The sequence below is a fragment of the Geotrypetes seraphini genome, chromosome 7 (genome assembly GCF_902459505.1).
Source record: "Geotrypetes seraphini chromosome 7, aGeoSer1.1, whole genome shotgun sequence".
Lineage (NCBI taxonomy): Eukaryota > Metazoa > Chordata > Amphibia > Gymnophiona > Dermophiidae > Geotrypetes > Geotrypetes seraphini.
In genome coordinates this window covers 1529432-1553789 of record NC_047090.1, presented here as the reverse complement: position 1 = coordinate 1553789, position 24358 = coordinate 1529432, and the positions used below count along the sequence as shown (strand labels likewise).

Below are 24358 nucleotides of genomic sequence, written 5' to 3'. Positions count from 1 at the left end.
CTCAGGGGTGGGAAATTTCATGGCGACACCAGGAAATATTTCTTCACCGAGAGAGTGGTTGATCCTTGGAACGAGCTCCCGGTGCAGGTGATCGAGGCAAACAGCGTGCAAGAATTTAAGAGCAAATGGGATGCCCATGTGGGATCCCTTAGAGGGTTAAGCCAAGGGAACCTTTCACCAGGAGTGGGATCCCTAGGATAGAAGACTTGGGGGTGGGTCAGTAGAGTTGGCAGACCTGATGGGCTATGGCCCTTATCTGCCGTCATCTTCTAGGTTTCTAAACTGCCTTACTCTAATTGGGTAGGTAATCCTCAGACTTGAGGTTCCTGAATACCATGTCTTTGTCAAAATTTAGTAAATTAAAACTAATTGTCCCATAAAAATAATGGTATAAGTGGAAGATTCAACCGTCACTTCCTAATATCCTATTTTCACCAGAATTACCCAGTTGAGTAATACATGGTATTGTAAAAACAGAGAGAGATTTTTTAAAGTATTACTGGGTACATTATTTTTTAAATGTCTAAAAAGGAAAGGGCTCAAATATGCCTACAAAGCATTGCACTGCTACTGTTCAGAGAAGTTCTGATGTATGTCTGAAATTACTTTCCCGGGCCTCAGCTGGTGCAAATATCCCAGGAGATGGTAACAAATTGTAAAGTTGAAACAAGCATTGCAAATTAGGACAGTGGGTGTCTAAATCACTGTTAGCTTTGGATCATTATAACTTCTCTTCCACATGAGAATACCCAAGGCAAAACTTATTTGACAAAATTGTTAAAAATGAGCTTGAACAGGGGTTTTTTGATACTTGGTTTTGCCTCGTGCAGTGATGCATAGAAATTGGTGGAAAACATTAAGTTTCTCCTGAAACTTGAGTGGCAAAAGCTAGTATCAGTGTGGAATTTTAGCTTAAATGTGGCAAAATCTATTAAATACACAGAATTCTCTTAATTTCCCACATATTTGCTGTTACCAAGTTTTTTGCTTTGGTGGTGTTGGAGGGGCAAACATGGGGCTTCTTCCTATTGTGCTTTCTGTTTATAGATGATGGACCAGAAGGGCACTTCTGTTATTCTGCTTCCTTTTGATGTGACCCCCCCCATTCTTATAGAAAATCCCCGGGGAAGAGAATATCTGCTTGCAAATATATTTATATGGGTGTTTGAGCCCCGGAGAACCCATAAACTGTGCCTTGGACCAAAAGGGAACTGACAGAACAAACAGGATTCAAAGCGTTAGAATGCCCAAATTGGGGAGGCTCCAGATTATGACGTGAATCTATGGGAAATATGCCCTTTGGCAAAAAGCCGCCTTGGGTATTTATTTGTCATTTATTTATGTGAGTGTTTCATTGAATAAAAATCTGTACATTTCTATATTTTTTTTTTTTTCAGGAAAGAAGTTGATTTGACACCAGTTCATCATGCAGCATGCTGTTCAGGTACTTTATTGTAAAAATCATCACTACTTACGTATGACTTATTAATTTCTTATTCATAGTTACTTTATATCTCCTATCAGTGAAGAAGAATCTAATTCATTGAAGGGCCTTGCCTAAAAGTCCCAACTGTAAATATCTGTTAATTTAAAATATGACCCATTAAGTCAAATAAAGAAGCTGGATCTAATGTTATACCAGACAGTATTATACTTTTATTTTATAACCTGCCAATTGAATAATCTACTGGGGTACAATTTTAATTTCGGATCTGGTTACTGAATTGGAATCGATGAATTGGGGGAAAATGAATCGATTCACCGAAATGAATCGGGCAACACTGTCCTCATATGAAGAAAGACTTAGGGAGGTTAGGGCTCTTCAGCTTGGAAAAATGACGTCTGGGGAGTATATGATACAGGTTTATAAAACCCTAAGCGGTGTAGAATAGGTGAATGAATCAATTTGTCCTTCAAAAAGTATTTAGATTAGGGGATACTCAATGAAGTTATATGTTAATACTTTTTAAATGAATAGAAGGAAATATTTTTTCTCACTCAACTAATAGTTAAGTTCTGAGACTTGTTATACTAGAGGATGTGATAATGGTGATTAATGTATCTGATTTTAAAAGAGGCTTGGACAAGTTCCTGGAAGAAAAGTCCTTAATCTTCTATTGAGATAGACATGGGGAAAGCCCCTACTTATTCCTGGAATCAGTAGAATGTAATCTTGCTTCTATTTGGGATTCTGCCATGTACTTGTGTCCTGGATTGCCCATTCCTGGAAGCAGGATATTGGACCAGCTCAGAGATCTGCAGCCTTTTTTTTTTTTTCGTAAATGTTTGATACAAAATTTACAAAGAGCCACAATGGGTAGAGAAAGATTGAGAGATTATTTTTTTTAATGCGATATGGGTATACTGTATATGCGTTTAACACAAAAACAAAACTTCAAGTGCTTAAAGAAAATAAAGAAAAACAATTTAATGAGACTTTTGACACTGTATTTCTTCACAGAGTTGTTTCACGTCCAATATTTCTCTCTCTCTCTCATCTCCCGGACCCTGCATCATCTTTCAGTCCCAAACCCAAGATTTCTCCCTCTATCACCCCTCTCCAGTACCATGCTGCATTTCTCCCTCCATTCCCTCCACCACCTTGTCCAACATTCCTCCCTCTCATCTCTACTTCACTCCTCTCCCACCACCATGTCCAATAATTCCTTTTCCCTATGCACAATTCTCCACTTTCTTATTTCTCCCACTTTTTTCTTTTGTACCATCTCCTTCTCATTCACATACCCATGTCCGCCAATTCTCCATTTCTATTTCCTCCCCATCTCAGCATCTCTTTTCCTCCCTTCCTCTGCTCTTCCATTCTGTGTCCCAAGTTCACCCCCCACCCTCGTTCCTGGAGTGCGTACATGTCTCCTGGCGGCCGCCTCCTCCTTCCATTAAGGCAGCTGCATGTGTTTCTTCACAAAGCCACGGACAGCGGTTCCAATATGTTACATGTGGCTGAGCTGAAAGGCTTCCTTCTGACATTGGCCTCTGAATAGATAAGGTCGGTCAGAGGGAAGCCTTCTGTGTTAGCTGCCGGTGGTGTGTTCAAACCACTGCTCACGTCTTTGTGAAGAAACACAAAGGCTGCCTGAAAGGAGGGAGGAGGAGGCCACCACCAAGGAGACGGGTACACATCGTGGGATCCCACTACAGAAGATATGCAGCCATATGGTCAAAAAGCTACATGTGGCTAACAAACCGGAGGTTGCTGACCCCTGGACTAGATGGACCATTGGTATGCCCTAGTATGGCTATTTTCTTATGTTCTTATGTAAGTTTTATATTCTATTTTAATGAAGAATATTCATTCAAAATGTTTTACGTTAGTATGTGCTGTTAACGCATTCTGAAAGGAAAAAAAAAAATTCTGACTGTCCAGCCCTAATCAGAACAAATATTGACAAACATTAAATATAGGCTTAAACAAGTGTTTCCGTTTGGCTGATATTTTATAAATAACAGATATACTCTCTAGGTGTGGTTTGGAGAAGATCTCCCATTACGTCCCCAGAGTCCTCTGACTCCTAGGCATGGTCCAGGACTATCGGACGTTTCACAATATGATCAGTGGCTGTTGGTGAGACATGAAGCCACATTGATACCTATGCAAGAAGATCTCGCAATCTGGTTAACTAGCTTATTGGGTAAGCTTTTCAATTTTTAAGAAAATTTAATTTTCTTGACTTGACTTGTCGTACTTATTATTGGAATAAGGCAATAATATATGTTATTACAAAACAAATATCTTATTGACAGTGAAAATGCTTATAACATGCTGTTTCAGTAGCCCATTATGTGTTCGGAGAAGCAAGAAACAGATGTATAGGTTTCTTTTTGGGGGACTGATTATCCTGCCATTGTCCTTATCAGCCTTGGTGAGCTAGGGAGAGGGTTAGAGAGAAATTCTTTTTTAAAAAAAAAGGTAGACAAGTTAGCTTGCAAAGGGCAAATCAAAGCAAAGTATTCAAATATTTTGATATGTTATAAGGTTCTTTGCTGCACACCAAGGGTTAATTTTATAGCAGAGTTATCTGTTGAAAGTCCCAGAAGGCATCTTTCTATTGCTGTTCTGCGCCTGTATGAAATAAGCACTTTGTCATCTCCAGTAGCATGTAAATTTAAATGCACAGATTTTCCTCAGCATCCTTCTAGACCAGTCCAGACGTGTGGTTTTACACACTTCAATCAGTAGATGGAGACCTGAGAACTACTTGATTAAAACTGAATCTAGAAGCACCTATACAGTGTTCTTAGAGTCCAGGAGAAAGCAGAAGTGTAAACCTGAGAAGCCCACATTTTAAAAGTAGGCTATGTCCTCGGAATCCAATTAATTTAAAAGGCGTAAGGGGCGCTCGGTGAGCAGAATTGAAAAGAAAAGATCAAGAGTCAATGTGGCTGGACCACTGTCTTTGGGGTATCACACCCAGTGGGCTAGGTCATGCCCTGCTACTGCTTCCTCTAGCTAAAAGGACAGGTTGTGGCAGGGAGCCTCAGCTTTCTCTTAGACAACAGTGCAACCCAGGGCCTTTGGTCTACTCAGAAAAAGCTTCAGCAGATGAACATCCTAGAGCTAAAAGTGATATGTTTGACACCTTAGGTGAATTTCTTCAAAAAGATGGTAAATAAATAAATCAACCAACCAACAAAGCAAAAACCCATAAGAATATCAAAAAGCTAGAGTTTATCATCTTCTAATAATACTTTGAGAAGTGGAGCAGTTTACTGTTTCATCCACTGCCTTAGGTATTCGGCAAGATTATAAGCTCTTTGGGGATAGGATTTATTGTAAGGTGTGTGCCAGGGGGTCCAACACATAAGGCCCTTTCTCCATCCATCCTTCCTTTGACACACCTCAGGGAGAAACTGCGAGAGGTATGCCAGGGCAAAAAGCATGGGGGTGAGGGAATGTCTCCAGTGCTGTCTTTCTGGTCATCTTCACGGGGGAGGAGGACGACAGAGACTGCCGAGTCTGGCTTTAAAGTTCAATTGTGCAGAAGCAGCAGTGTTGCCAGTCATGTCACTCTTAAAGTCACTGCATCATGGACCTGTGATGGTGAAGTCAAGAGCAGGGCTATCCCAGAGAGTACCGTATTTTCACCCATATACCGCGCACCCGTGTAAAACGTTCACACGGGTATAGCGCGCGGGGAACAGAAATTTATGTTAAAAAATTTTACTATAGTGCGCACACGCGTATACCGCGCATGCCGCCCCGACTCTCCGTTCGCCGCCCCGACTCTCCTTTCCAAAGGACCGCTCGCACCCCCACAGCCTTCCCCCCTCCCGCATGGAGAAGCTGCCTACTGTTGTTTCCGATGCTAATGAGCCCAGCTGCTTCCTCTGCCGGCGGTCCTGCCCCTTCTCTGAGCCCTGCATGCGCTGCTTCCTCTTCCGGCGATCCCGCCCTTTCTCTGACGTCAAGAGAAAGGGAGGGACCGCCGGAAGAGGAAGCAGCGCATGCAGGGCTCAGAGAAGGGGCAGGACCGCCAGCAGAGGAACATGCTCAGATGCTCAAGGCCCAGCAGACGAGGAGGCTGATCTTCAAGAGTGCCCAGATGAGGGTAAGAAGCGGCGGGGGGGTGCCCAATTGTGTCGGGGGGGGGGGGATGTCAGATCATGTCGGGGGGGGGTCGGATCATGGTGAGGGGGTGCCCAATCGTGTCGGGGGGTCGGATCGTAGCGGGGGGGGGGGGGTGCCGGATCGCAGGGGGGGCCTTCAAGGGGAGCAATGCCAGTTCTCGGGGGTGGGGGGTTGGCAACATATCAAAGCGAGTTTCCATTATTTCCTATGGGGAAACTTGCTTTGATAAACGAGCATTTTGGATTACGAGCATGCTCCTGGAACGGATTATGCTCGTAATGCAAGGTACCACTGTATTCTTTTTTTTTTTTTTTAACTGTATGCTTGCAAAAATGATGCATTTTTAGCAATGTAATTAAGATCCCTTTGGGGGAGCCTACCTCTTTGAGATCCAGCTAGGATGTTTAGGTTCACTTGATGAAGTCTTTATTTCTAAAACCTATTTCTTAATACGAAGCATTTTTGTATGGATTTCAGGTACAAAGGTGAAAGCAGACAGGTTTATGGCAGAGCTTGATAACGGTGTGCTACTATGCCAGTTGATTTTTGCCATTCAGAATGAACTGAAAAGATGTTGCACATCAGAGGAGCTAAAGGTACGAGTTGCTTGATTTTTCTGCCTTATTGCTAATCACTAGAGAATGACACGTTGACAAAATTCATCACCGTCCCCGTCCCCGCCGATAACCGTGGGAAATAATCCCATGTCATTTTCTAGTGTCTATTTCAACCTCGGTCCTTCTACACCAGCATTCTTCAAAGCAAAGCTTGTGGGTCAGTGGTTGTGGCCATTCATACTCTGATTCTTATGTGAGCCAAGGATAATGAAGCCATTGTGACATCACTGATGTGATTGGTTCTGGTGGAATGAGGCATTATGACATCACAATATCTGCTCTGGATACCATAGACTGTCATTCTGTAGTGTCTATTTCAACCTCGGTCCTTCTACACCAGCATTATTCAAAGCAAAGCTTGCGGGTCAGTGGTTGTGGCCATTCATACTCTGATTCTTATGGGAGCCAAGGATAATGAAGCCATTGTGACATCACTGATGTGATTGGCTCTTAGGCACTGGTGGAATGAGGCATTATGACATCACAATATCTGCTCTGGATACCAGAGACTGTCATTCTGTAGTGTCTGTTTCAACCTCGGTCCTTCTACACCAGCATTATTCAAAGCAAAGCTTGCGGGTCAGTGGTTGTGGCCATTCATACTCTGATTCTTATGTGAGCCAAGGATAATGAAGCCATTGTGACATCACTGATGTGATTGGCTCTTAGGCACTGGTGGAATGAGGCATTATGACATCACAATATCTGCTCTGGATACCAGAGACTGTCATTCTGTAGTGTCTGTTTCAACCTCAGTCCTTCTATACCAGTATTCTTCAAAGCAAAGCTTGAGGGTCAGTGGTTGTGGCCATTCATACTCTGATTCTTATGTGAGCCAAGGATAATGAAGCCATTGTGACATCACTGATGTGATTGGCTCTTAGGCACTGGTGGAATTATGACATCACAATATCTGCTCTGGATACCAGAGACTGTCATTCTGTAGTGTCTGTTTCAACCTCGGTCCTTCTACACCAGCATTATTCAAAGCAAAGCTTGCGGGTCAGTGGTTGTGGCCATTCATACTCTGATTCTTATGTGAGCCAAGGATAATGAAGCCATTGTGACATCACTGATGTGATTGGCTCTTAGGCACTGGTGGAATGAGGCATTATGACATCACAATATCTGCTCTGGATACCATAGACTGTCATTCTGTAGTGTCTGTTTCAACCTCAGTCCTTCTACACCAGCATTCTTCAAAGCAAAGCTTGCGGGTCAGTGGTTGTGGCCATTCATACTCTGATTCTTATGTGAGCCAAGGATAATGAAGCCATTGTGACATCACTGATGTGATTGGCTCTTAGGCACTGGTGGAATGAGGCATTATGACATCACAATATCTGCTCTGGATACCAGAGACTGTCATTCTGTAGTGTCTGTTTCAACCTCGGTCCTTCTACACCAGCATTCTTCAAAGCAAAGCTTGCGGGTCAGAGGTTGTGGCCATTCATACTCTGATTCTTCCCTCTCTCCTTAAAGAATGGCATGAAGATTGTTTACCATGGTTATCCGCGGGGACGGAAACGGTGATGAATTTTGTCACCGTGTCATTCTCTACTAATCACACTGTCTTACTTTGGAGGGAGCTAGTCTCAGTTGAGGTGATCTCCCACCCCACCCCCACAATATAGCAACCAGGTCTACATCCTGTTGGGTGAATGCTGTGACATAAAATTACAGCAGTGGCCCACAAACGTTTTGTAGCCGTAGCACACTAAACCTGGGGCTTCGGGGCATCCAGAAATGCACAGATGTTGCCGCGCACGTGTGATGTCATCATGTCGATACCTGCGCATGCACAGAGGCCTTGGGCCTGCTATCACTAGGCTGGTGGGGGGGGTGTTGAAGGAGGAGAGGTGTGGGCTAGTTGGCTGACAAGAAGCATGTCCTGAAAGCAGTCGGCTTGTGACTCTTCCTCGCCGGTGTTTCGTGGCACACTGTAATCCTGCTGTGGCACACAGTTTGCGATACACTGGAAAACAGGATCATCTTTTGGAATAATGATTCCTCATACTTGCACATGCTTTTTTTTTTTTTTAGATATATTGTCTATATCTACTCTTAGGGCTCCTATTATTAAGCTGCGCTAGTGGTTTTAGTGTGTGCAGAATTGCCGCGTGAGCTAGACGCTATTGCCAGCATTGAGCTGGTGTTAGTTCTAGCTGCGTAGTGCGGGTTTAGTGCGTATTAAAATCCTGCGTGCGCTAAAAAGCTTAGTAAAAGGAGCCCTTAGTACTCCTTTCCTTAACTTAAAAAAAATTTTTTATATTTAACTCTTCCCCTATTTGTTCGTACTTTTGAATACAATTAACGCTAAGTAGCTTAGGTTTGCTTTTGTGGGTTTCCCTGTTAATTTTCATAATGTCCTGTGAACCACTTAGGCATTCTTTTTTTTTATGGTATATTAAACTTTAAAATGTGGAAAATTAATTAAAATAAATCTGTTTTTAAATAACATTACTATAAGAAAAGAGCTACAGGTATTTGGAACATGTCACCAGTTTCTGCATTTTTGTGATTTATTAGTCAGCATTTGAAGAAAAGAATCTGCTGAACCTTTGTACTCTTGTGATTTGGTTAGTTGACATTTGAAGAGAAGAAATTATTATGTAGATTTTATGATATGGTTTGTTTTTATGTTATGTATATTTTAATTGATTTAAACCATTTAGTTGTATTTTTTGTAAACAGTATAAAAAAGTTTTTAAATAAATCAATACCTTAAACAGTTGCCTCCATTTTGAGAATGCATGGTGGGAGCTTGTTGTGTAATTTACAGAGCATTAGCATAGCCTGAATGTTTATTTGCCTGCCATTACATCAGCTATAGATCTAGCAAAAGTGCAGGATCCTAAAAGCGGCAAGAATGCAGTAGGCACAGCGTTTGTGCGCATGTCCAGTAAAGGAGGGGGGGCTGCACTCTGCCCCCCTGAAAGTTGCAGATCAGTTTGGAAAAAGGGCCACACGTGAATTAAAACACGATGAAGCAGCTTCTCCCCTCTTGATGTTCTGGAATCTAATTTAACCTTTTATTTGGCATCGTTGCTCAGAAGCAACATGTGTTTCCTATGGCTCTTATGGGAGATCCAAAAGAGCAGAGACTGCAGTGATGATGTACAGGATGCCAAGACTTTATTAAGCAATCATAAAATAGTTTGTCAGTCTAATCTAATCTAATCTTTGGTCTCCCAGTGGAGCTCGACTCGGTTTACATATAATTAAGACTAGAGTACATAGCAGAAAACATAGGAGAAGGAAGAACTAATTAAAAACTAAAGTACATAAGAAAAAGAACTATAATATTATCAGTTCATTGAGGCTGTAGTTAAACCATTAAAGTTTTCAGGGATTTAGCCTAATGGAGTCAGGAAGTTCATTCCAGATCTCTACAAACTTGAAAACAAAAGATCGACTGAGCTTCCCAGCAGATTTAATTCCCTTAAAAGAAAGGAAGGCTGACTTGTATCTTTGTGTGTTTCGCAAATAGCAAAGTCCAAGGGTATCCGTCCTTTTGAAAACAAACTGTTTTACAATTGCTTAATAAAGTCTTGGCGTCCTTTACTTCATCTCTGTTCTTTTTGTTCTTCGCTTTGATATCTGACTGCAGTGAAGTTGGATTTTTTGTTTTTTGTTTTCTTATCTCCGAATGCCTGTTACTTGGCACCGTTGCTTTCGTTCAACATCAAGTTACATAAAGCAGCCGTTTCGCTATCTGCCAATTAAACGGTTAAACAGATCCGCCTCCATGCGTACAGGCAAATTCAAGGAGCGCAAACTGCGGATGTTTGAATTCTGCACAAAGGAGATTGCTGTCTCCCCAAGAACAAATACAAATCCTTTTACGTATAAAATGCCAGCTTTAAACTGTGCTGTGGTTGGAGGTTGGAAGCAGGGAGGAATTCATGTGGGACCCTAATGACAGCTTGAAGCTGGCGGTAATTGTACTTGTTAGGGCAGGAAGGTTTCCATTTGCCAGTGAGCTCGTTTTTAATACTAGTAAGTTCATTAGCATCTACTTTGTCACTGCTTCTTTTTTTACATTTGCTAAACCCAGTCTAAATGAGCAATGGCAAGCCCGATTTGCTTTGTGCCTCTGCAGTTGCTCGATAAGGGCTTGTCAAGTTTTAGGTAGGGATCTGCATACGTCTGGTAACACTTTAATAATAGCAGCAGTAAGAGGATCGGGTATTGAATACATGTGATAGATCACGTACAATAAAGCTGTTATTGAAGAGAGAAAGATGTGGAAGTTGGTTTGTTTTTATGTTTTATTAAAATTTGAGATACGGCTCCAGCTTTCATTACTTCTAAGCAGTCACAAAAATTATAAAAAATTAAAACAAGAAAGGAACCCTATAAAATAGAAGAAAATACTTAATCCACTCGCACAAAGTGCCTATTTTAGTAGCTTGCAATTGTTTCTGGTGAAATTCAACATCTGTCAAGACATCACAAATTAATAAATGTGATCATTGGCAGGTACCTCCTTTACCAAAAACTTGGGGGGAAAAATAACTTAAGTAATCTTTTAAACATCATGAAGTTGGATTCTAATCACAAATAATTCACTAATTGATTCCATAAACTAGTACCTAAACAACAAAAAAAAGCTTTAGATCTAGTATTCTCCCACTTTACCTTTTTTGTTATTGGTATTGCTAATCTGTTATCTTGTAAGAACATAAGAATTGCCACTCTGGGTCAGACAAGTGGTCCATCGTGCCCAGCAGTCCGCTCCCATGGTGGCCCTTAGGTCAAAGACCATTGCCCTAACAGACTAGCCTGCGTACTTTACGGTTCAGCGGGAACTTGTCTGACTTTGTCTTGAAACCCTGGAGGGTGTTTTCCCCTATAACATCCTCCAGAACAGCGTTCCAGGTTTCTACCACACTCTGGGTGAAGAAGAACTTCCTTAGTTTGTACGGAATCTATCCCCTTTTAGCTTTAGAGAGTGCCCTCTCGTTCTCCCTACCTTGGAGAGGGTGAACAACCTGTCTTTATCTGCTAAGTCTATTCCCTTCAGTATTTTAAATGTTTCGATCATGTCCCCTCTCAGTCTCCTCTTTTCAAGGGAGAAGAGGCCCAGTTTCTCTAATATCTCGCTGTATGGCAACTCCTCCAGCCCCTTAACCATTTTAGTCGCTCTTCTCTGGACCCTTTTGAGGAGTACTGGTATAATCAAAGAATTCAAGTAGGTTGGTTCTTGATATAATTTTTTAAAAAATCAGACTCGTTGATATTGTGAGTCCTGAGTCTCCTGACACATCCAGGTCTCCTAAAGTAACCACAGCAGTGGCGGAGGCCGGTGGCCAAAGACACAGGCTGCTCCTGTCCTGCTGGGGCCTTCTCTCTGCCACATCACTACTGACGCAGCAGAAGGAAGCCCTGGCAGGCAGGCCATGAGAAGCCTGTTCACTGCCTGTTTCTGCCTGCCGGCTTCTGCCACCACTGCTGCTGCCTTAGGAGGCCCCCTGTAGGCCATAGGGCCCTGTGTGGCAGCTGCTTCTGCTGTATCACACATGCAGGTTGCATGGATGACAACCTCCATGTGCTCCCTGAACTTCAGATCATGTGGCTTCCAGGAGATTCCGATGCCCTAGAGGAAAGGGGCGAGGGGGGTCTGTGTCCTCTCGAGTTTGAATCCCACTGCCAAAGTCCCATTATGGCAGTGAGATTCAAACTACAAATATAGATTCACAATCTGTCAACCAGGAAGTGCTATACAGGGGGATAAGAGGGATGGAAGGCTGCTGCACAGGGAGTTGGAAAGCTGCTGTACAAGGGGGGGGAGAGAGGAGAAAGGAAGAATTGTTGGACATGGGTGGAGGAGATGGAAGGAGAGATGCAACAGAGGTAGAAAGGTATGAGAGGGAGAAATCCTGCATATGGTGGAGGAGAGGTAGACATGCATGGAAGAGAGAGAGAGAGAAATGTTGGACATATGGTGGAGGAGAGGAGGAGATGGTACATGAAGAGAGAGGAATGTTGCACATTATGGAGGGGAGCAAAGGAGAGGTGCTGCATGCAGGGGACTAGAGAAGTTTGACCGAGGCACAAGGCGAAGAGAGAAGACAGTGGGAAAGAAACAGAAATGTTGAATATGGCTGTGGAAGGGAAGGTACAGATATGGAAGATGAATGGTGAATGCGGAGAAAGAAGAAAACGTCAAATGGACAGGAGACCCTGGTGAGCGAGTTAATAGAAGGCAAACAGAAACTAGAGCCAACATGATTTTAATAATAAAATGACTGGACAACAAAAGATAGAAAAAATAATTTTATTTCTGTTTTGTGATTACAATTTGTCAGATTTGAAATGTGTATCCTGCCAGAGCTGGTGTTAGACAGCGAGTGTGAGCTAGGACCTAACAGAGAGGAAAAGTCTTTTTTTCTGTTTATTTTGCTTACACCATAGCACCGGTGTGGTGTTGGAGAGGGCAAAGGGGGGGTGAAGAGGCTACAAAAATAAACCTGTCAAGCCATTTGAAAAAAAACACCCTATTGGGCGGGGAAAGTGAATCGAAATATCAATTCAATAGGCCAAATTGATTTGAAATATTTTCCCCTGGATTGGGCAACACTACTCTGTACCTTCTCGAGGAGACTGCAGGTAGCGCAGAATACAGTAGATAGGTGTTTGATAAAAAGTAAGAAGGGAACGAGAGCATACCCTCTCTTGACAAATTGACATGGTTGACCATACGGGAGGGTTTTGAACATTTTTACATTCATAAGCTTTACAATTCAACAGTATGTCTGGACTCGTAGACTATGGTCTATGGATCCAGAACCACTTGGTAATTCCAAATAGGTCAGTTTTTAAAAATAGGCTTGCTGACTGACATTGGATTGTTAAAGAATAAAACATGTAACAATCAGAGATGATGATGGTATTTTCCTATTTGGCCTTTAGGAAAGCACTGAAAATGTGTTTGTTAGGTGCCATCAACTCATGCACGAGTCCTAGTGACTTGATGATCTCATCAAGTGTTCATGGCAGAATACAGAAGTACATTGTCGGGCCTTTCTTCTGCGCAGTATAAATTCAATGTTGTTGCCATTGTCGCATCAAATGTGATCCTTCGCCCAGAATCTGACATCTCCGCTAAAACCTGTCCACCTTGTGAGGCCCTACTGGTAGTGAAACTACCGATGGCAAGCCCCAGTGACACAACAAGCCCATGTATCGTGTTTACCTGATTTTAAATTTTGATTTTGTTTTATTTATGTACTTTTAGTATTTCATTGAATTGTTCATTATCTTGAATGGAAATGTGTTTGCCAAGAAGGTAGTATGTAAAGCTTTATAAATAAATAAATAGATGTTTGGTGCTGGAGGCCCCTCTGCTGTTTGGACTTGGCTGATTGCAGAAGACCTACCTGTTTTGTTTGCAAACTACAGTTCAGGAAACGTGTGCTTTACTGTCGGCAAAATAAATTGATGGATATACAGCATTAATCTGTGTTAACATAGGAGTGCAAATTTAATCCGCACATGGTTTATAAATCTAGTTGCAAATTTCAGATATAATGTTGTGGGTATTAAGTAATCGGTGAAAGAAATATGCAACTCATTGGGGTGGTGAAAGTATATGTTTGCATGGAGTTCGCAGTCATTTCTGCTTTCCAAATATATAAATATGTTTACTTAAACAGGATTACAGGATGTCAAGGCTTGAATATTATGTTTAAATTTAATTGTCTTGTAATATTTTGGATTCCTGCTAGCATTTTCCCATGAGGAAAGTTCCGTGTAAGAAGGATGCTCCCTCGGGATCCTTCTTTGCTCGAGATAATACAGCCAACTTCCTTCGCTGGTGCAGGAGCATTGGAGTTGATGAGACTTACCTTTTTGAATCTGAAGGTTTAGGTAATTAGAATTGTTTAATCTTGTGTGTGTTGTGTGTTTTTTGTTAAGATTTTGGGGCTGGTATTCAGACTGCCGTACTCCCCTGAAATTTGTGGGGGTTCCATTCCAGGAACCCCTGTGAATTTAGAAAAACCGCAAATACGTTTTTTTGGCAGGGGAGCCAGGAGAGGGCAGCTGGAGAGACAGGAGAGGGCAGCCAGAGCGCCGGTGAGTGAAGGAAATCACTTGCTGTATGCTCCAACCGCCTCTTCCTGTGCTAAAGTCGGGCCTCACCAATCAGGAGCTGCGTGGCATAGGAGGATAGTGAGCAGCTTCTCCAGCCTGCTATTCACGCTGGCTTTCCTCTGATGTCACTTCCTGGCCCTGCGGCCTGGAAGTGATTTCAGAGGGAGATAGTCCAGTGCGAGCAACTAGCTAGAGTAGTTGCTTGCGCTGGTGATTTTAAAGATGTACAGGGCGGGTGGGGAAAGGAGGGCATGAGCATGGCATGGGGGGCAGAGAGGTGCCGGCGCCCCCACCAATAAGGTGCCTAGGGCGGGCGGTCAGTCCCCCTGCATGCATGAGTGCTCAGATGCAGTATTATCTTGTAATTTAGCACTAATAAGGACTTTCTCTTTCCAACTGATGCTTCCTTTGGTATCTTTCTGGTAAATAAATGCTCTGTTTATCCTGAAGAGCTTTAGGGGGGGGGGGGCAGGAGAATTCATTAAGCAGGATTAAATCCTTCATGTAGGTATTAAGGGAATTAATATGCACTCAATGCTAAGAAACCCAAAGATATAAAATGGCTTCTTAGCATTTAGCTTGATGAATTCCTCCCCTAAGGGAGATAACCCACTTGCCTAGAATGACACACATATCTATTAGAAAAGATATTATCAAGCATGTAATCTTTTTATTAAACCCTTTAATTGGCAAATGGTGAAAACAGCTGCTTTATGCAACTCGATGTTGAACGAAAGCAAGAGTCCAAGTAACTGGCATTTGGAGATGGAGATCACCCATAAGAGCAACAATGCCAAATAAAGGGTTAATTTTTTTTTATTTATTTTTTTTTGTGTGTGGTTTCTTGCTTGCCTGCTAGAATATGATCTTGATTTCATATAACTTTCATCTTTATAGTGTTGCACAAAGATCCAAGACAGGTTTGCCTTTGTCTGCTTGACGTTGGCCGAATTATATCAAGGTATGTGTTCAGAGAAGTCTAATGATTTCCCCATATAATCTCTTGGGGCTTTTTAAAAATATGCACATATTGATTGTAGCACAGCCACAGTAATCATTGCCACACTAGCAAGGGCATAGACTGTACATTACAACTAGCACACTGTCACTTAACTGTGCTCTCTTACTGTTGTCAATACACTTCCATCAAAATGAAATGTTTTGTGTATTAACTCTGTCAGAAGATGCTGGGAACCCTTCCATCAGACTGCACAGTAGGGTGGTCCAAAAAAATTAACACATTGTGTTTGTCCACAATTTTATCCCTTTATATAAAAACTAGTGTTTAAGCCCGTTACATTAATGGGTGCTAGAGTAGATGTCTGTCTGTCTCTCTCCTCGCCCCGTCTATCTTTTTTCCTTTTTCTTTTTCTCTTGCTCCCTGCCCCGTCTATCTTTTTTTTCCCCCTTTCTTTTTCTCTCTCCTTGCCCCATCTATCTTTCTTTCTTTCTTTCATTTTCTCTCTCTCCTGCTGTCTTTCTTTCTGTCTCTCTCCCTGCCCAGACCCTCACTGAAGCCGCTTTCCAGCTGTGCCAGCTAAGGGATCCCTTGCCCTTTCCTCAATCCAGATGTGGCCAGCTGCTCCCACACACCTGCCCAACTACACAACGGGCAGATGTGTCCAGTCTCCCCTCAGAACCCCGTTCGCTCACCTTTGGTGCTGGATCGCCACCTGATGTTTAAACCCGTTACATTAACGGGTGTTAGAGTAGATGTCTGTCTGTCTGTCTGTCTTTCTTTTTCTCTCTCTCCCTGTTCCATCTATCTTTTTTTCTTTCTTTCTTTTTCTAGCTCTCCCTGCCCTGTCTATCTGTTTTTCTTTCTTTTTCACTCTCTCCCGCTGTCTGTCTCTGTCTCTCTCCTCACTGAAGCCGCCTTCCAGCTGTGCCAGCTAAGGGATCCCTTGCCCTTTCCTCACTCCAATTACGGCTTCCACTTTCCCTCTACAGAGTCGGCGCCGTGGTGTTTGCCACTTCAAACTCCAAGCCTACGCATGCGCAGTAGAAGGAGCCAGAAAACCACTGCACACAAAACGCCACAGGCTCCTGCTACTGCGCATGCGGGCCACGGAGTCAGGGATCATGGAGGTAGGAGTGCGCATGCGCGCTTAGGGTTTTATTATTATTGATAACACATAAAATTTAATTAAAACAAAGTTTAGGGGTCGCCCCCACCTCAATGTTTTTTTAAATACCACTAAACTTAGAATATATTGTAATTCTTGTGCAAATAATCAACGTTGTATAACATAAGAGCTGGCTTTGATGCAGAAGGAATCTTCTTTCGGTGGCTGGCAACTAGCTGAAGAACAAATTGCTTCTGTTCTTCATCTTTTGTCAAAGTATCATTGTATTTTTCAATGAAGCCTATCCCTCGTTCTGCTGCATCGTTAACAGTCAGTTTGGATGCCTGATTCCAAAGTTCCTTGAAAACTGGATCGGTTGGTCCACTCTGAGATGTTTCTTCAGGAATATTGTCACTTTTTTGTTGATCCTCCTTCAATCAAGAGATCAAAAAAAGATTGTGTTCTCTGTGTTACAAGACTTTGAGGTCACAGGTTCCATTTCATCTGTACACATGAGACATCGTGGAATGTCAGGCAACGGTGGACGCTGTAAGTTTTGCACCATTCGTAGCTTTGTTTCTGTGCGATTCTGTTATCAAAAAAAGGCAAGTGCTGCTAGGTGCTCATACAGAAATCATAGATGTCTGGAAATGGCTGCGAGTGCCTTGTTTACAACAGTTTTATTTGTGTAATTTCTTCAACTTCCTAACGCAAGAGTCTGTGTGTTGTCAGTATCCTGGCTCGATCCCATACCGTTATCGCTGACTCAACATGCCAGCTTATAGCTTTCTGAAAAATATTTTCTTTGTCAAAGTGATGAAAATCGACCAGTCGAAGAACACTCAGTCCACTTGGCAGTCTAGTGGTTGACAGCTGACAGACTGACTTCCTAAGGAGCCAATTTTCGAGTGCAGGTCGCAAACTAGACGACACCATACAAACTGACTATGTGCAAAATTACCTACATACACAACACACAAGCAAACAGTGCATGCTGTGGTGTCCTCTAAATATTGTCTGATCAAGCTGAAATTTGACATATGAGTAAGACATACCAAGAGGACAAAAATAAGCCTTGTGGAGACTAAATTTGACAAGATTGATTTTATTTTTTATTTTTTTTGACATACTACCGTGGACTAGTGCTGCCTGATTTACAATTCGAATCGATTCACTTTGGGTGAATCGATTCAAATCGATTTGTATTTACAAAAAAATCAGCCTTGCCAATTCGTCCAATCCTCCTCCCTGTGCCTCCAGTCTCCTAAAGCAGGAGCGGCAGCGCTGCCTCTTGCTGGCCGTCCTCTGCCGCTCCTGCTTTAGGTGGCGAGGGGGGAAGATCCCCCCTGGTCTCCCGGTCTTACCTTTACTTAATTACAGCAGTGGAGAAGCCTGCAGAGAGGATTGCCGGTGCTGTAGCGATCCTTGCAGGCTGCTGTCGTCCTCGGGAGCAAGTTCAATCTTCTGCGATCCTGCCCATGATGTCAGAGGAGAGGTGGGACTGCAGCAGAGGTAACGTGCTCCTGAGGACGATGGCAGCCTGCAAGGATCGCGACAGCATCGGCGATCATCTCCACTGCTGTAATTAAGTAAATGTAAGACCGGGAGGTCAGGGGGAACATACAGGCTTTCGGGGGGGGGGACAGGCCTTCAGGGGGGTTAGGGGTACAAGCTTTTGAGGGAGGGGGGCCCTGTTATAGAAGTACATGGAGTGAGGGAGGAAAGGGGGGAATCAAAGAGGTGTGCATATGCTGGACTGGGGGGGGGAGAAATAATGGGTCTAACAGAGAAGAGGGAGAGAGATGGTGGACAATGGGATTTAGGGAGGGAAGGAGCAGAAAGGGAGAGAAGTTGGACACAAGGGATGGTGTAGAGGGGGGAGGATAGAGATGGGCAGTTGGGAAGAGAATGGGAGATGGTGAACCCTGGGGTGGTGGGGAAGGAGGGAGAGATGCTTGATGAAAGGGTAGTTAAGAAAAGGAGAGATGGTGGATCTGGGGGTGGTGGGGTCCATCACTATAGTTGCGGGGATGGAGACAAAAAAAAAAGAAAAGATGCCAGACCTCCGGGGAGGGAAGGAAAACGGAAGGGGAGGACAGAGATGGAAGATGGCTGGTTAGCAACTAGGAAGAAGAAAACGACAAATGGGCAGGAGACTCTGGCAAGCAAGTTATCAGAAGACAACCAGAGCTGTAGTATATGCCATGATTTGTTCATGTGACCTCTATTATATTGGACACCCTGTAGATCAGGGGTGCCCAATAGGTCGATCGCGATCGACCGGTAGCTCGCCAAGGCAAAGTGAGTCGATCACCCAGGACTCACTTTGCCTTGGCGATCTATCGGGCCAATCAGTCAATCAGACGGCAGAATTGACGTCGGGGAGAGGAATCCTGGTCGGCCCGAAGCAGGGAGAGCATGGGGCGGTCTGTGTCGGCTTTGGGGGCCTGTTATCCATTGGTGGCGGTTTGGGTCCTGTTCCCCGATGGCAGCGGCAGTGGCAGTGGCTTGGGGAAGGGCAGGGAGAAAGAAAGAAAGGGGGCAGGCAGGGAGACAGAAGGAAAGAAGAGAAACAGAAAAAAGAAAGGGGGCATGAAGAGAGAAAGAAAGAAAGGTCAGGGAGAGAGGAAGAAAAAGTTGGGGGAGGGAAGGAGGTGTGGAGGAGAGGAAGCATACAGGCTGAAAGAAAGATTGGATGCACAGTCAGAAGAAGAAAGTGCAACCAGAGACTCATGAAATCACCAGACAAGGTAGGAAAAATGATTTTATTTTAAATTTAGTGATCAAAATGTGTCTGAATTTATATCTGCTGTCTATATTTTACAATATGGTCCCCTTTTACTAAACCGCAATAGTGGTTTTTAGCACAGGGAGCCTATGAGCGTCGAGAGCAGCGCTGGGCATTCAGTGCAGCTCCCTGCGCTAAAAACTGCTATTGTGGTTTAGTAAAAAGGGAGGGGGGTGGGTATTTGTCTATTTTTGTATGGTTGTTACTGAAGTGACAGTGCATAGAGCCATCTGCTTTGACCTCTTTGAAAAAACCCTGGAATAGGAATGATAATTAACAATTCTATGCGTACAGTGTGCGTTGTGTTTTTTTTTAAATTTTATTGTTGGTAGATCATTTTGACTTGGTCATTTTAAAAGTAGCTCGCGAGTAAAAAAAGTGTGGGCTCCCCTGCTGTAGATTGTAGATTGAACATCGGAGTAATGTCACTCAAAGGGCAGGTTGATGTTCTCATGCATCATTGTGTGGAAAAATACCATCAATTTAGTGATTTTAGGTGTGAAGGGCTTGAACACATTCCTGTGACCCAGCTCAGAGGCAATGCCAAAAGGTTGCTGTACCAGCAAGAGCAGCGTTGGATATTTTTCTGTGATACGATCAGGCCCAGGGGTTTAAATCAAAGGGTGGAATGGTGTGCATTTTATTAACCCACTGGTGTTCAGTGGAGTGAACACGGCGCACCGAAAGTGACATCATAGACTACGGAGTTGTGCTGTTTTAAAGTTTGAGTGCATGGGAAGATGGCGTCAGTAGATGTTTTTGAAAATTTTCCCTGATGCAGCCATTTTTTGGCGAAACAAGGGCCTTGTCGGAGGCTTGAATCCAGTGTGGCAGGGTTTCTCCAGTAAGGTGTTGCTTTGGAGAGTGGATGTTTGAAGTTTGCTGTCTAAATATGAGAAGGAGGAGTATTTATGTTTTCATTTTTGTGATTTTTCTGGTTCCGTTTAAAGTAAACCCTGTGCACAGCAGAGCTTCAGTCCCTTTTTGAAATTTGCATTATTTTATGGTTTTTTAAAATTACCTATGATAATAATCAAGCGGCTTGATATCACTGGTGATTGCCGGCTCAGAAAGAACTGCTTGAGGCTTTTTCTCCAAGTTTTGATTAATGCTTTTTTTCTAGTGGGGAAAGCCACCAGCTGGTAATATTGTAAAAATTAATAGATAAAAGATATTGTTGCCAATTCAATAATACTAGTTAGATCTAATGTCATTTGGTTTTGTTGGAGACCCTTCCTTGGACCCATCGATGGTACAATTTTTGCCAACATTATCACCAAGTCGTGGCTTTAGCAATTCTAATTTGATTTGCTAAATATGGCAGCTGCTTAAAAAGTGCTTTTCTTTATGACTGAGGAAAAATTATGGGCCAGGTAAAAGGTGTTAAGCCAGTAAAAGATGATTCTAAAACAGGAATATTTATTAAAATTCAGTGTTATAGGTAAACAGAGGGTGCAGATGAATATTCTGTGTGCTTTATTTTACAATAGACTTTGTGTCTCTCACTTGTTCAGCTTTCCCATATTCTCCTTCTACTGTTTCTTCTTTGCTCACAGTTTTCTGTCTGATGTTCTGGTGCTTTTGTTTCCTTTTTATGTACCTTTTTGTTTTCCTATTCTGTCTTCTCACACCCACATTTACTTGAATTGCATTACTTTCTCAGGTATGGTGTGGAACCCCCTGTTCTTGTAAAACTAGAGAAGGAAATTGAGTTGGAGGAGACGTTGCTGATTACATCGGGACCTGTAATCCCCACAAGCACCCCAAAGTCATGTTGCCATCAGGGAGAACTCCACCAGGCGGCAAGTATCCCAAAGGCATTTTTTTTTTTAAACAGCTAACACAGGTAAAAGGACAACTGGAATACTGCCCATTGTTATCTGGGCTGAAAGTACAGGTGGGGTGGGGGGGAGGGTCCTCAACAGGCGTATTTGTAGCTAAATTAGGAGGAGGTGTTACTGAAGGTGAGTTTAGGCTGGGGCGGGGGGGCGGAGAGTGCATAGATTGCATGAAAAACATTTGTGTGGACTTAGCTATGTATGATGCATTGAAATTATTTTATTTTCTTACTTCTGCATCTGAGTCATAGTGAAATTACTTCATTCATATGGGGGAAACTTTCACACATTTCCCTTCATAGAAATAAGGGTAAGACTTAAGTCCCACCAACCCCAGGGACCACTATTCATATATAGAGACCCATATAATCAGGACTACCATACTCAAATCAAGTCACTTCACAACCAATCAAGATGACCTTTATTCTATACAATCACTGTGGTGCTTTAATTCCAAGACATACTATTTGGAGGCTTAAGGCTTGCCCCATCTGTCTTCAACTTGCCAGTATTAAGGAGGAGCTCTGCAAACTTAAACAGGAATTGAATACAATTAAAGCAGCTTCCATCACTCCATAAAATCATACCAACTTACCACCTCTACCTCAAAGAATAAAACAGCCCAGGAATAAATGGGTCACAGTAGGCTCAGGAAGACTGCGACATGTAACACAGAAACATCCACCTTCACTAATATTACCTCTACAGAATTCCTTCGCTCCACTAGTGCACTGCGATACTCAGGAAAACAGAAGGGAGGTGGGACTGGAACCAATGAAGGTAACTCAAGAGAGCAAGCACACCCTAAGCACAAATAAAAAGGCCAAAAACAGCATTCCCTCCTCCTCCATTTCCCTGTGCAACAGCATTTCCCCCACCCCACTTCCCTGTGCAGCAGCAACATTTCCTTCCCACAACTTCCCTGTGCAGTAACTGCAGCAGCATTCTCTCCCCCTCCATTTCCCTGTGCAGCAGCATTTCCCTCCCACCACCCCACTTCCCTGTGCAGCAGCAGTATTTCCCTCCCCCCACTTCCCTGTGCAGCAGCCGCAGCATTTCCCTCCCCCCACTCCACTTCCCTGTACAGCAGCATTCTCTCCCCATCCATTCCCCCCCACACCACTTCCCTGTGCAGCAACAGCAGCAGTAGTTCTCTTCCCCTGCACTTCTCTGTGCAGAAGCAACAGCGGCAGTATTTCCCTTCCCTTCCAGCAGTCCCAACAAAACTCCCAACTCCAGCAGCGGCCACAGCACTCTAAACACGCTGCTTCAGCGGACTTCTACTGTCCTGATTTACTCTGGCACATCCCTAATTACATCATCAGAGACGCAGCAGAGCAAATCAGGGCAGTAGAAGGCCGCAAAGCAGCATGTTTAGAGTGCTGCGGCCACTGCTGGAGTCAGGAGGTTTGCTGGGACCGCGGGAAGGGGAGGGGGCGGCAAGGAACTAAGGGAGCCGCCAAGACCGCGGGAAGGAAAGGTCGGATAGTAGGGTCAACGGGGGTTCAGATGCACCAGGGAGTGGTGCTCGGGGGTGGGGGGGGGGCTGATGACGACAATGAACTGCCTTGGAGATGCAGGCAGGGATCGTGAACTTAAAAATACAATCCGAAAAGACATTAAGGGAGCAGGGAGCACAAAGAACTTTGGAGAAGATTTTCCTGAGCAAGCTCTTTATGGAAAACATCACCTTCTGGTCCGCGAATGTTCTTACAGGGAAACAGAATCCTAAGCGCGCATGCGCACTGTTGTCTGCTGGGGACCTACAGATCACAGAAAACGGAACACGCATGCACGCTTAGGGTTTTATTATAGTAGATATATAGGTACTGTTATACCTGTTTGTATTTACCATTAAATTGTCTCATTCAGGTGAAGCACATAGCGGAAGATCCTCCCTGCAATTGTTCCCATCGCTTTTCTATTGAGTATTTATCCGAAGGGCGTTATCGGTTAGGAGATAAAATTCTATTTATACGTGTAAGTACTTCCTTAATCTCTTTTTGAGTTCTCTGTTCAGAAATATTTCAAGGAGATTCTGGTGTCTATATGTTTCCTGATTCCATAAGCAAAGGCATAATTACCTTGATTTTTTTTTTTTTAGGTGTTTCTTTACATTGTTTACAAAGAGATTCTAGGTGAGGAGAGAGAAACAAACAGCTTCTTGGGGATAGCTTTTTTTTTTTTTTCATTCTCTACAACACTGGAACAACTGTTCTAATTTATTTAACTATAAGTCGATTACCAACTTGTGATGAAAAGTAGTTTAAAGCAGAGCTGCATTTCAGTTAAAAGTTTTAATTGCGATTAATTGCACAAATAAAAATATTTATATCCCATTGCATTTCCTTGTGACTGTGCAATTCACTTAACCCTTCATTGCCCCAGGTACAAATAAGTATCTGTATATAATATGTAAACCACTTTCACTGTAGCTACAGAAAGGTTGTACTTGTATATAAAGCCCCATTACCCTTCCCTTCTGTAAAGGACTGATAATCTATCTCCCTCCTCCCTTACCCATAGATTCTACTGGTGACCCCCTCAAGTTGTGCTCCGACGTTATTTTCCTCTCTTTTCCTATGGTTTAGCATCTGCCTCCCTACTGTTCTACTTTTGGTCCCTGGCAACGACAGTGTGGTAAATACGTGGCCTGCTGTAAATCTTTCCCTCTGGCCTGTCCTGCCTTTTCTGATATCACTTCCTATTTCTGCAGGCTGCTCGTGGCTAGCCCTGGCAGGGATTTTCCTCTGATGTGTCTCTTCCGATGCATCAGAGGAAAATCCCTGCCAGGGCTAGCCGCGAGCAGCCTGTTTTGCAGCTGTTTCCTGCTGACCGCTGCGCTTCGGGTAAGGAAGAGAGGGAGGGGAAGGAGTGAAGGAGTTCACGGCTCAGGACTGCTGCATGCTTCTGCTATTTTGGGGCTTGAAGAATGGAGGAGGGCTTTGCATCTCAGGACCGCAGCCGCAATGGTGCTGCGGGGGAGAGGGAATTGAGTGTGTCAGGCGAGGTTTCTGACACACTCAATTAACCAGAAAAACAGTTATCCGGTATCCACCAATCCCCGTGGGTGCTGGATAAATGAGATTCTACTGTAATGCATTTGCGGGATTTGAAGAGCATTTCAGCCAACTTTTTTAAGGGCCATAATAGAGGACTTTGGGGGGCTGCACAATGGAGACCACTGATATATCCTATAAAAATCAAGCACTTCATAAAACTATTGGGGTTCATGACTGAACTTCCCACTTTAGTCTGCTGAAATTTGTCTCTTGGCTTATTCAGATTTTGTCTCTGATCTGCATTTTCTTATAACGAATGTGCACATTTTGGTGCATAGCCAAAAGTTTCCTTCTCTCTTCTAA

At 43.3% G+C, this 24358-nt stretch overlaps 1 protein-coding gene across 2 annotated transcripts in view; it reads left to right on the top strand.

The window, feature by feature from the left end:
• Window positions 1-24358, top strand: part of GAS2L3 (growth arrest specific 2 like 3) — a 50732-nt gene that overhangs the window by 16385 nt on the left and 9989 nt on the right. For both annotated transcript variants that reach the window (XM_033950861.1, XM_033950862.1), the window contains 7 exons: window positions 1398-1444; window positions 3482-3650; window positions 6065-6183; window positions 13935-14076; window positions 15199-15262; window positions 20819-20957; window positions 22866-22973. In XM_033950861.1, coding sequence (XP_033806752.1) covers window positions 1427-1444; window positions 3482-3650; window positions 6065-6183; window positions 13935-14076; window positions 15199-15262; window positions 20819-20957; window positions 22866-22973 — 759 coding nt within the window. In that variant the 5' untranslated portion in view covers window positions 1398-1426. The remainder of the gene's footprint in view (window positions 1-1397; window positions 1445-3481; window positions 3651-6064; window positions 6184-13934; window positions 14077-15198; window positions 15263-20818; window positions 20958-22865; window positions 22974-24358) is intronic.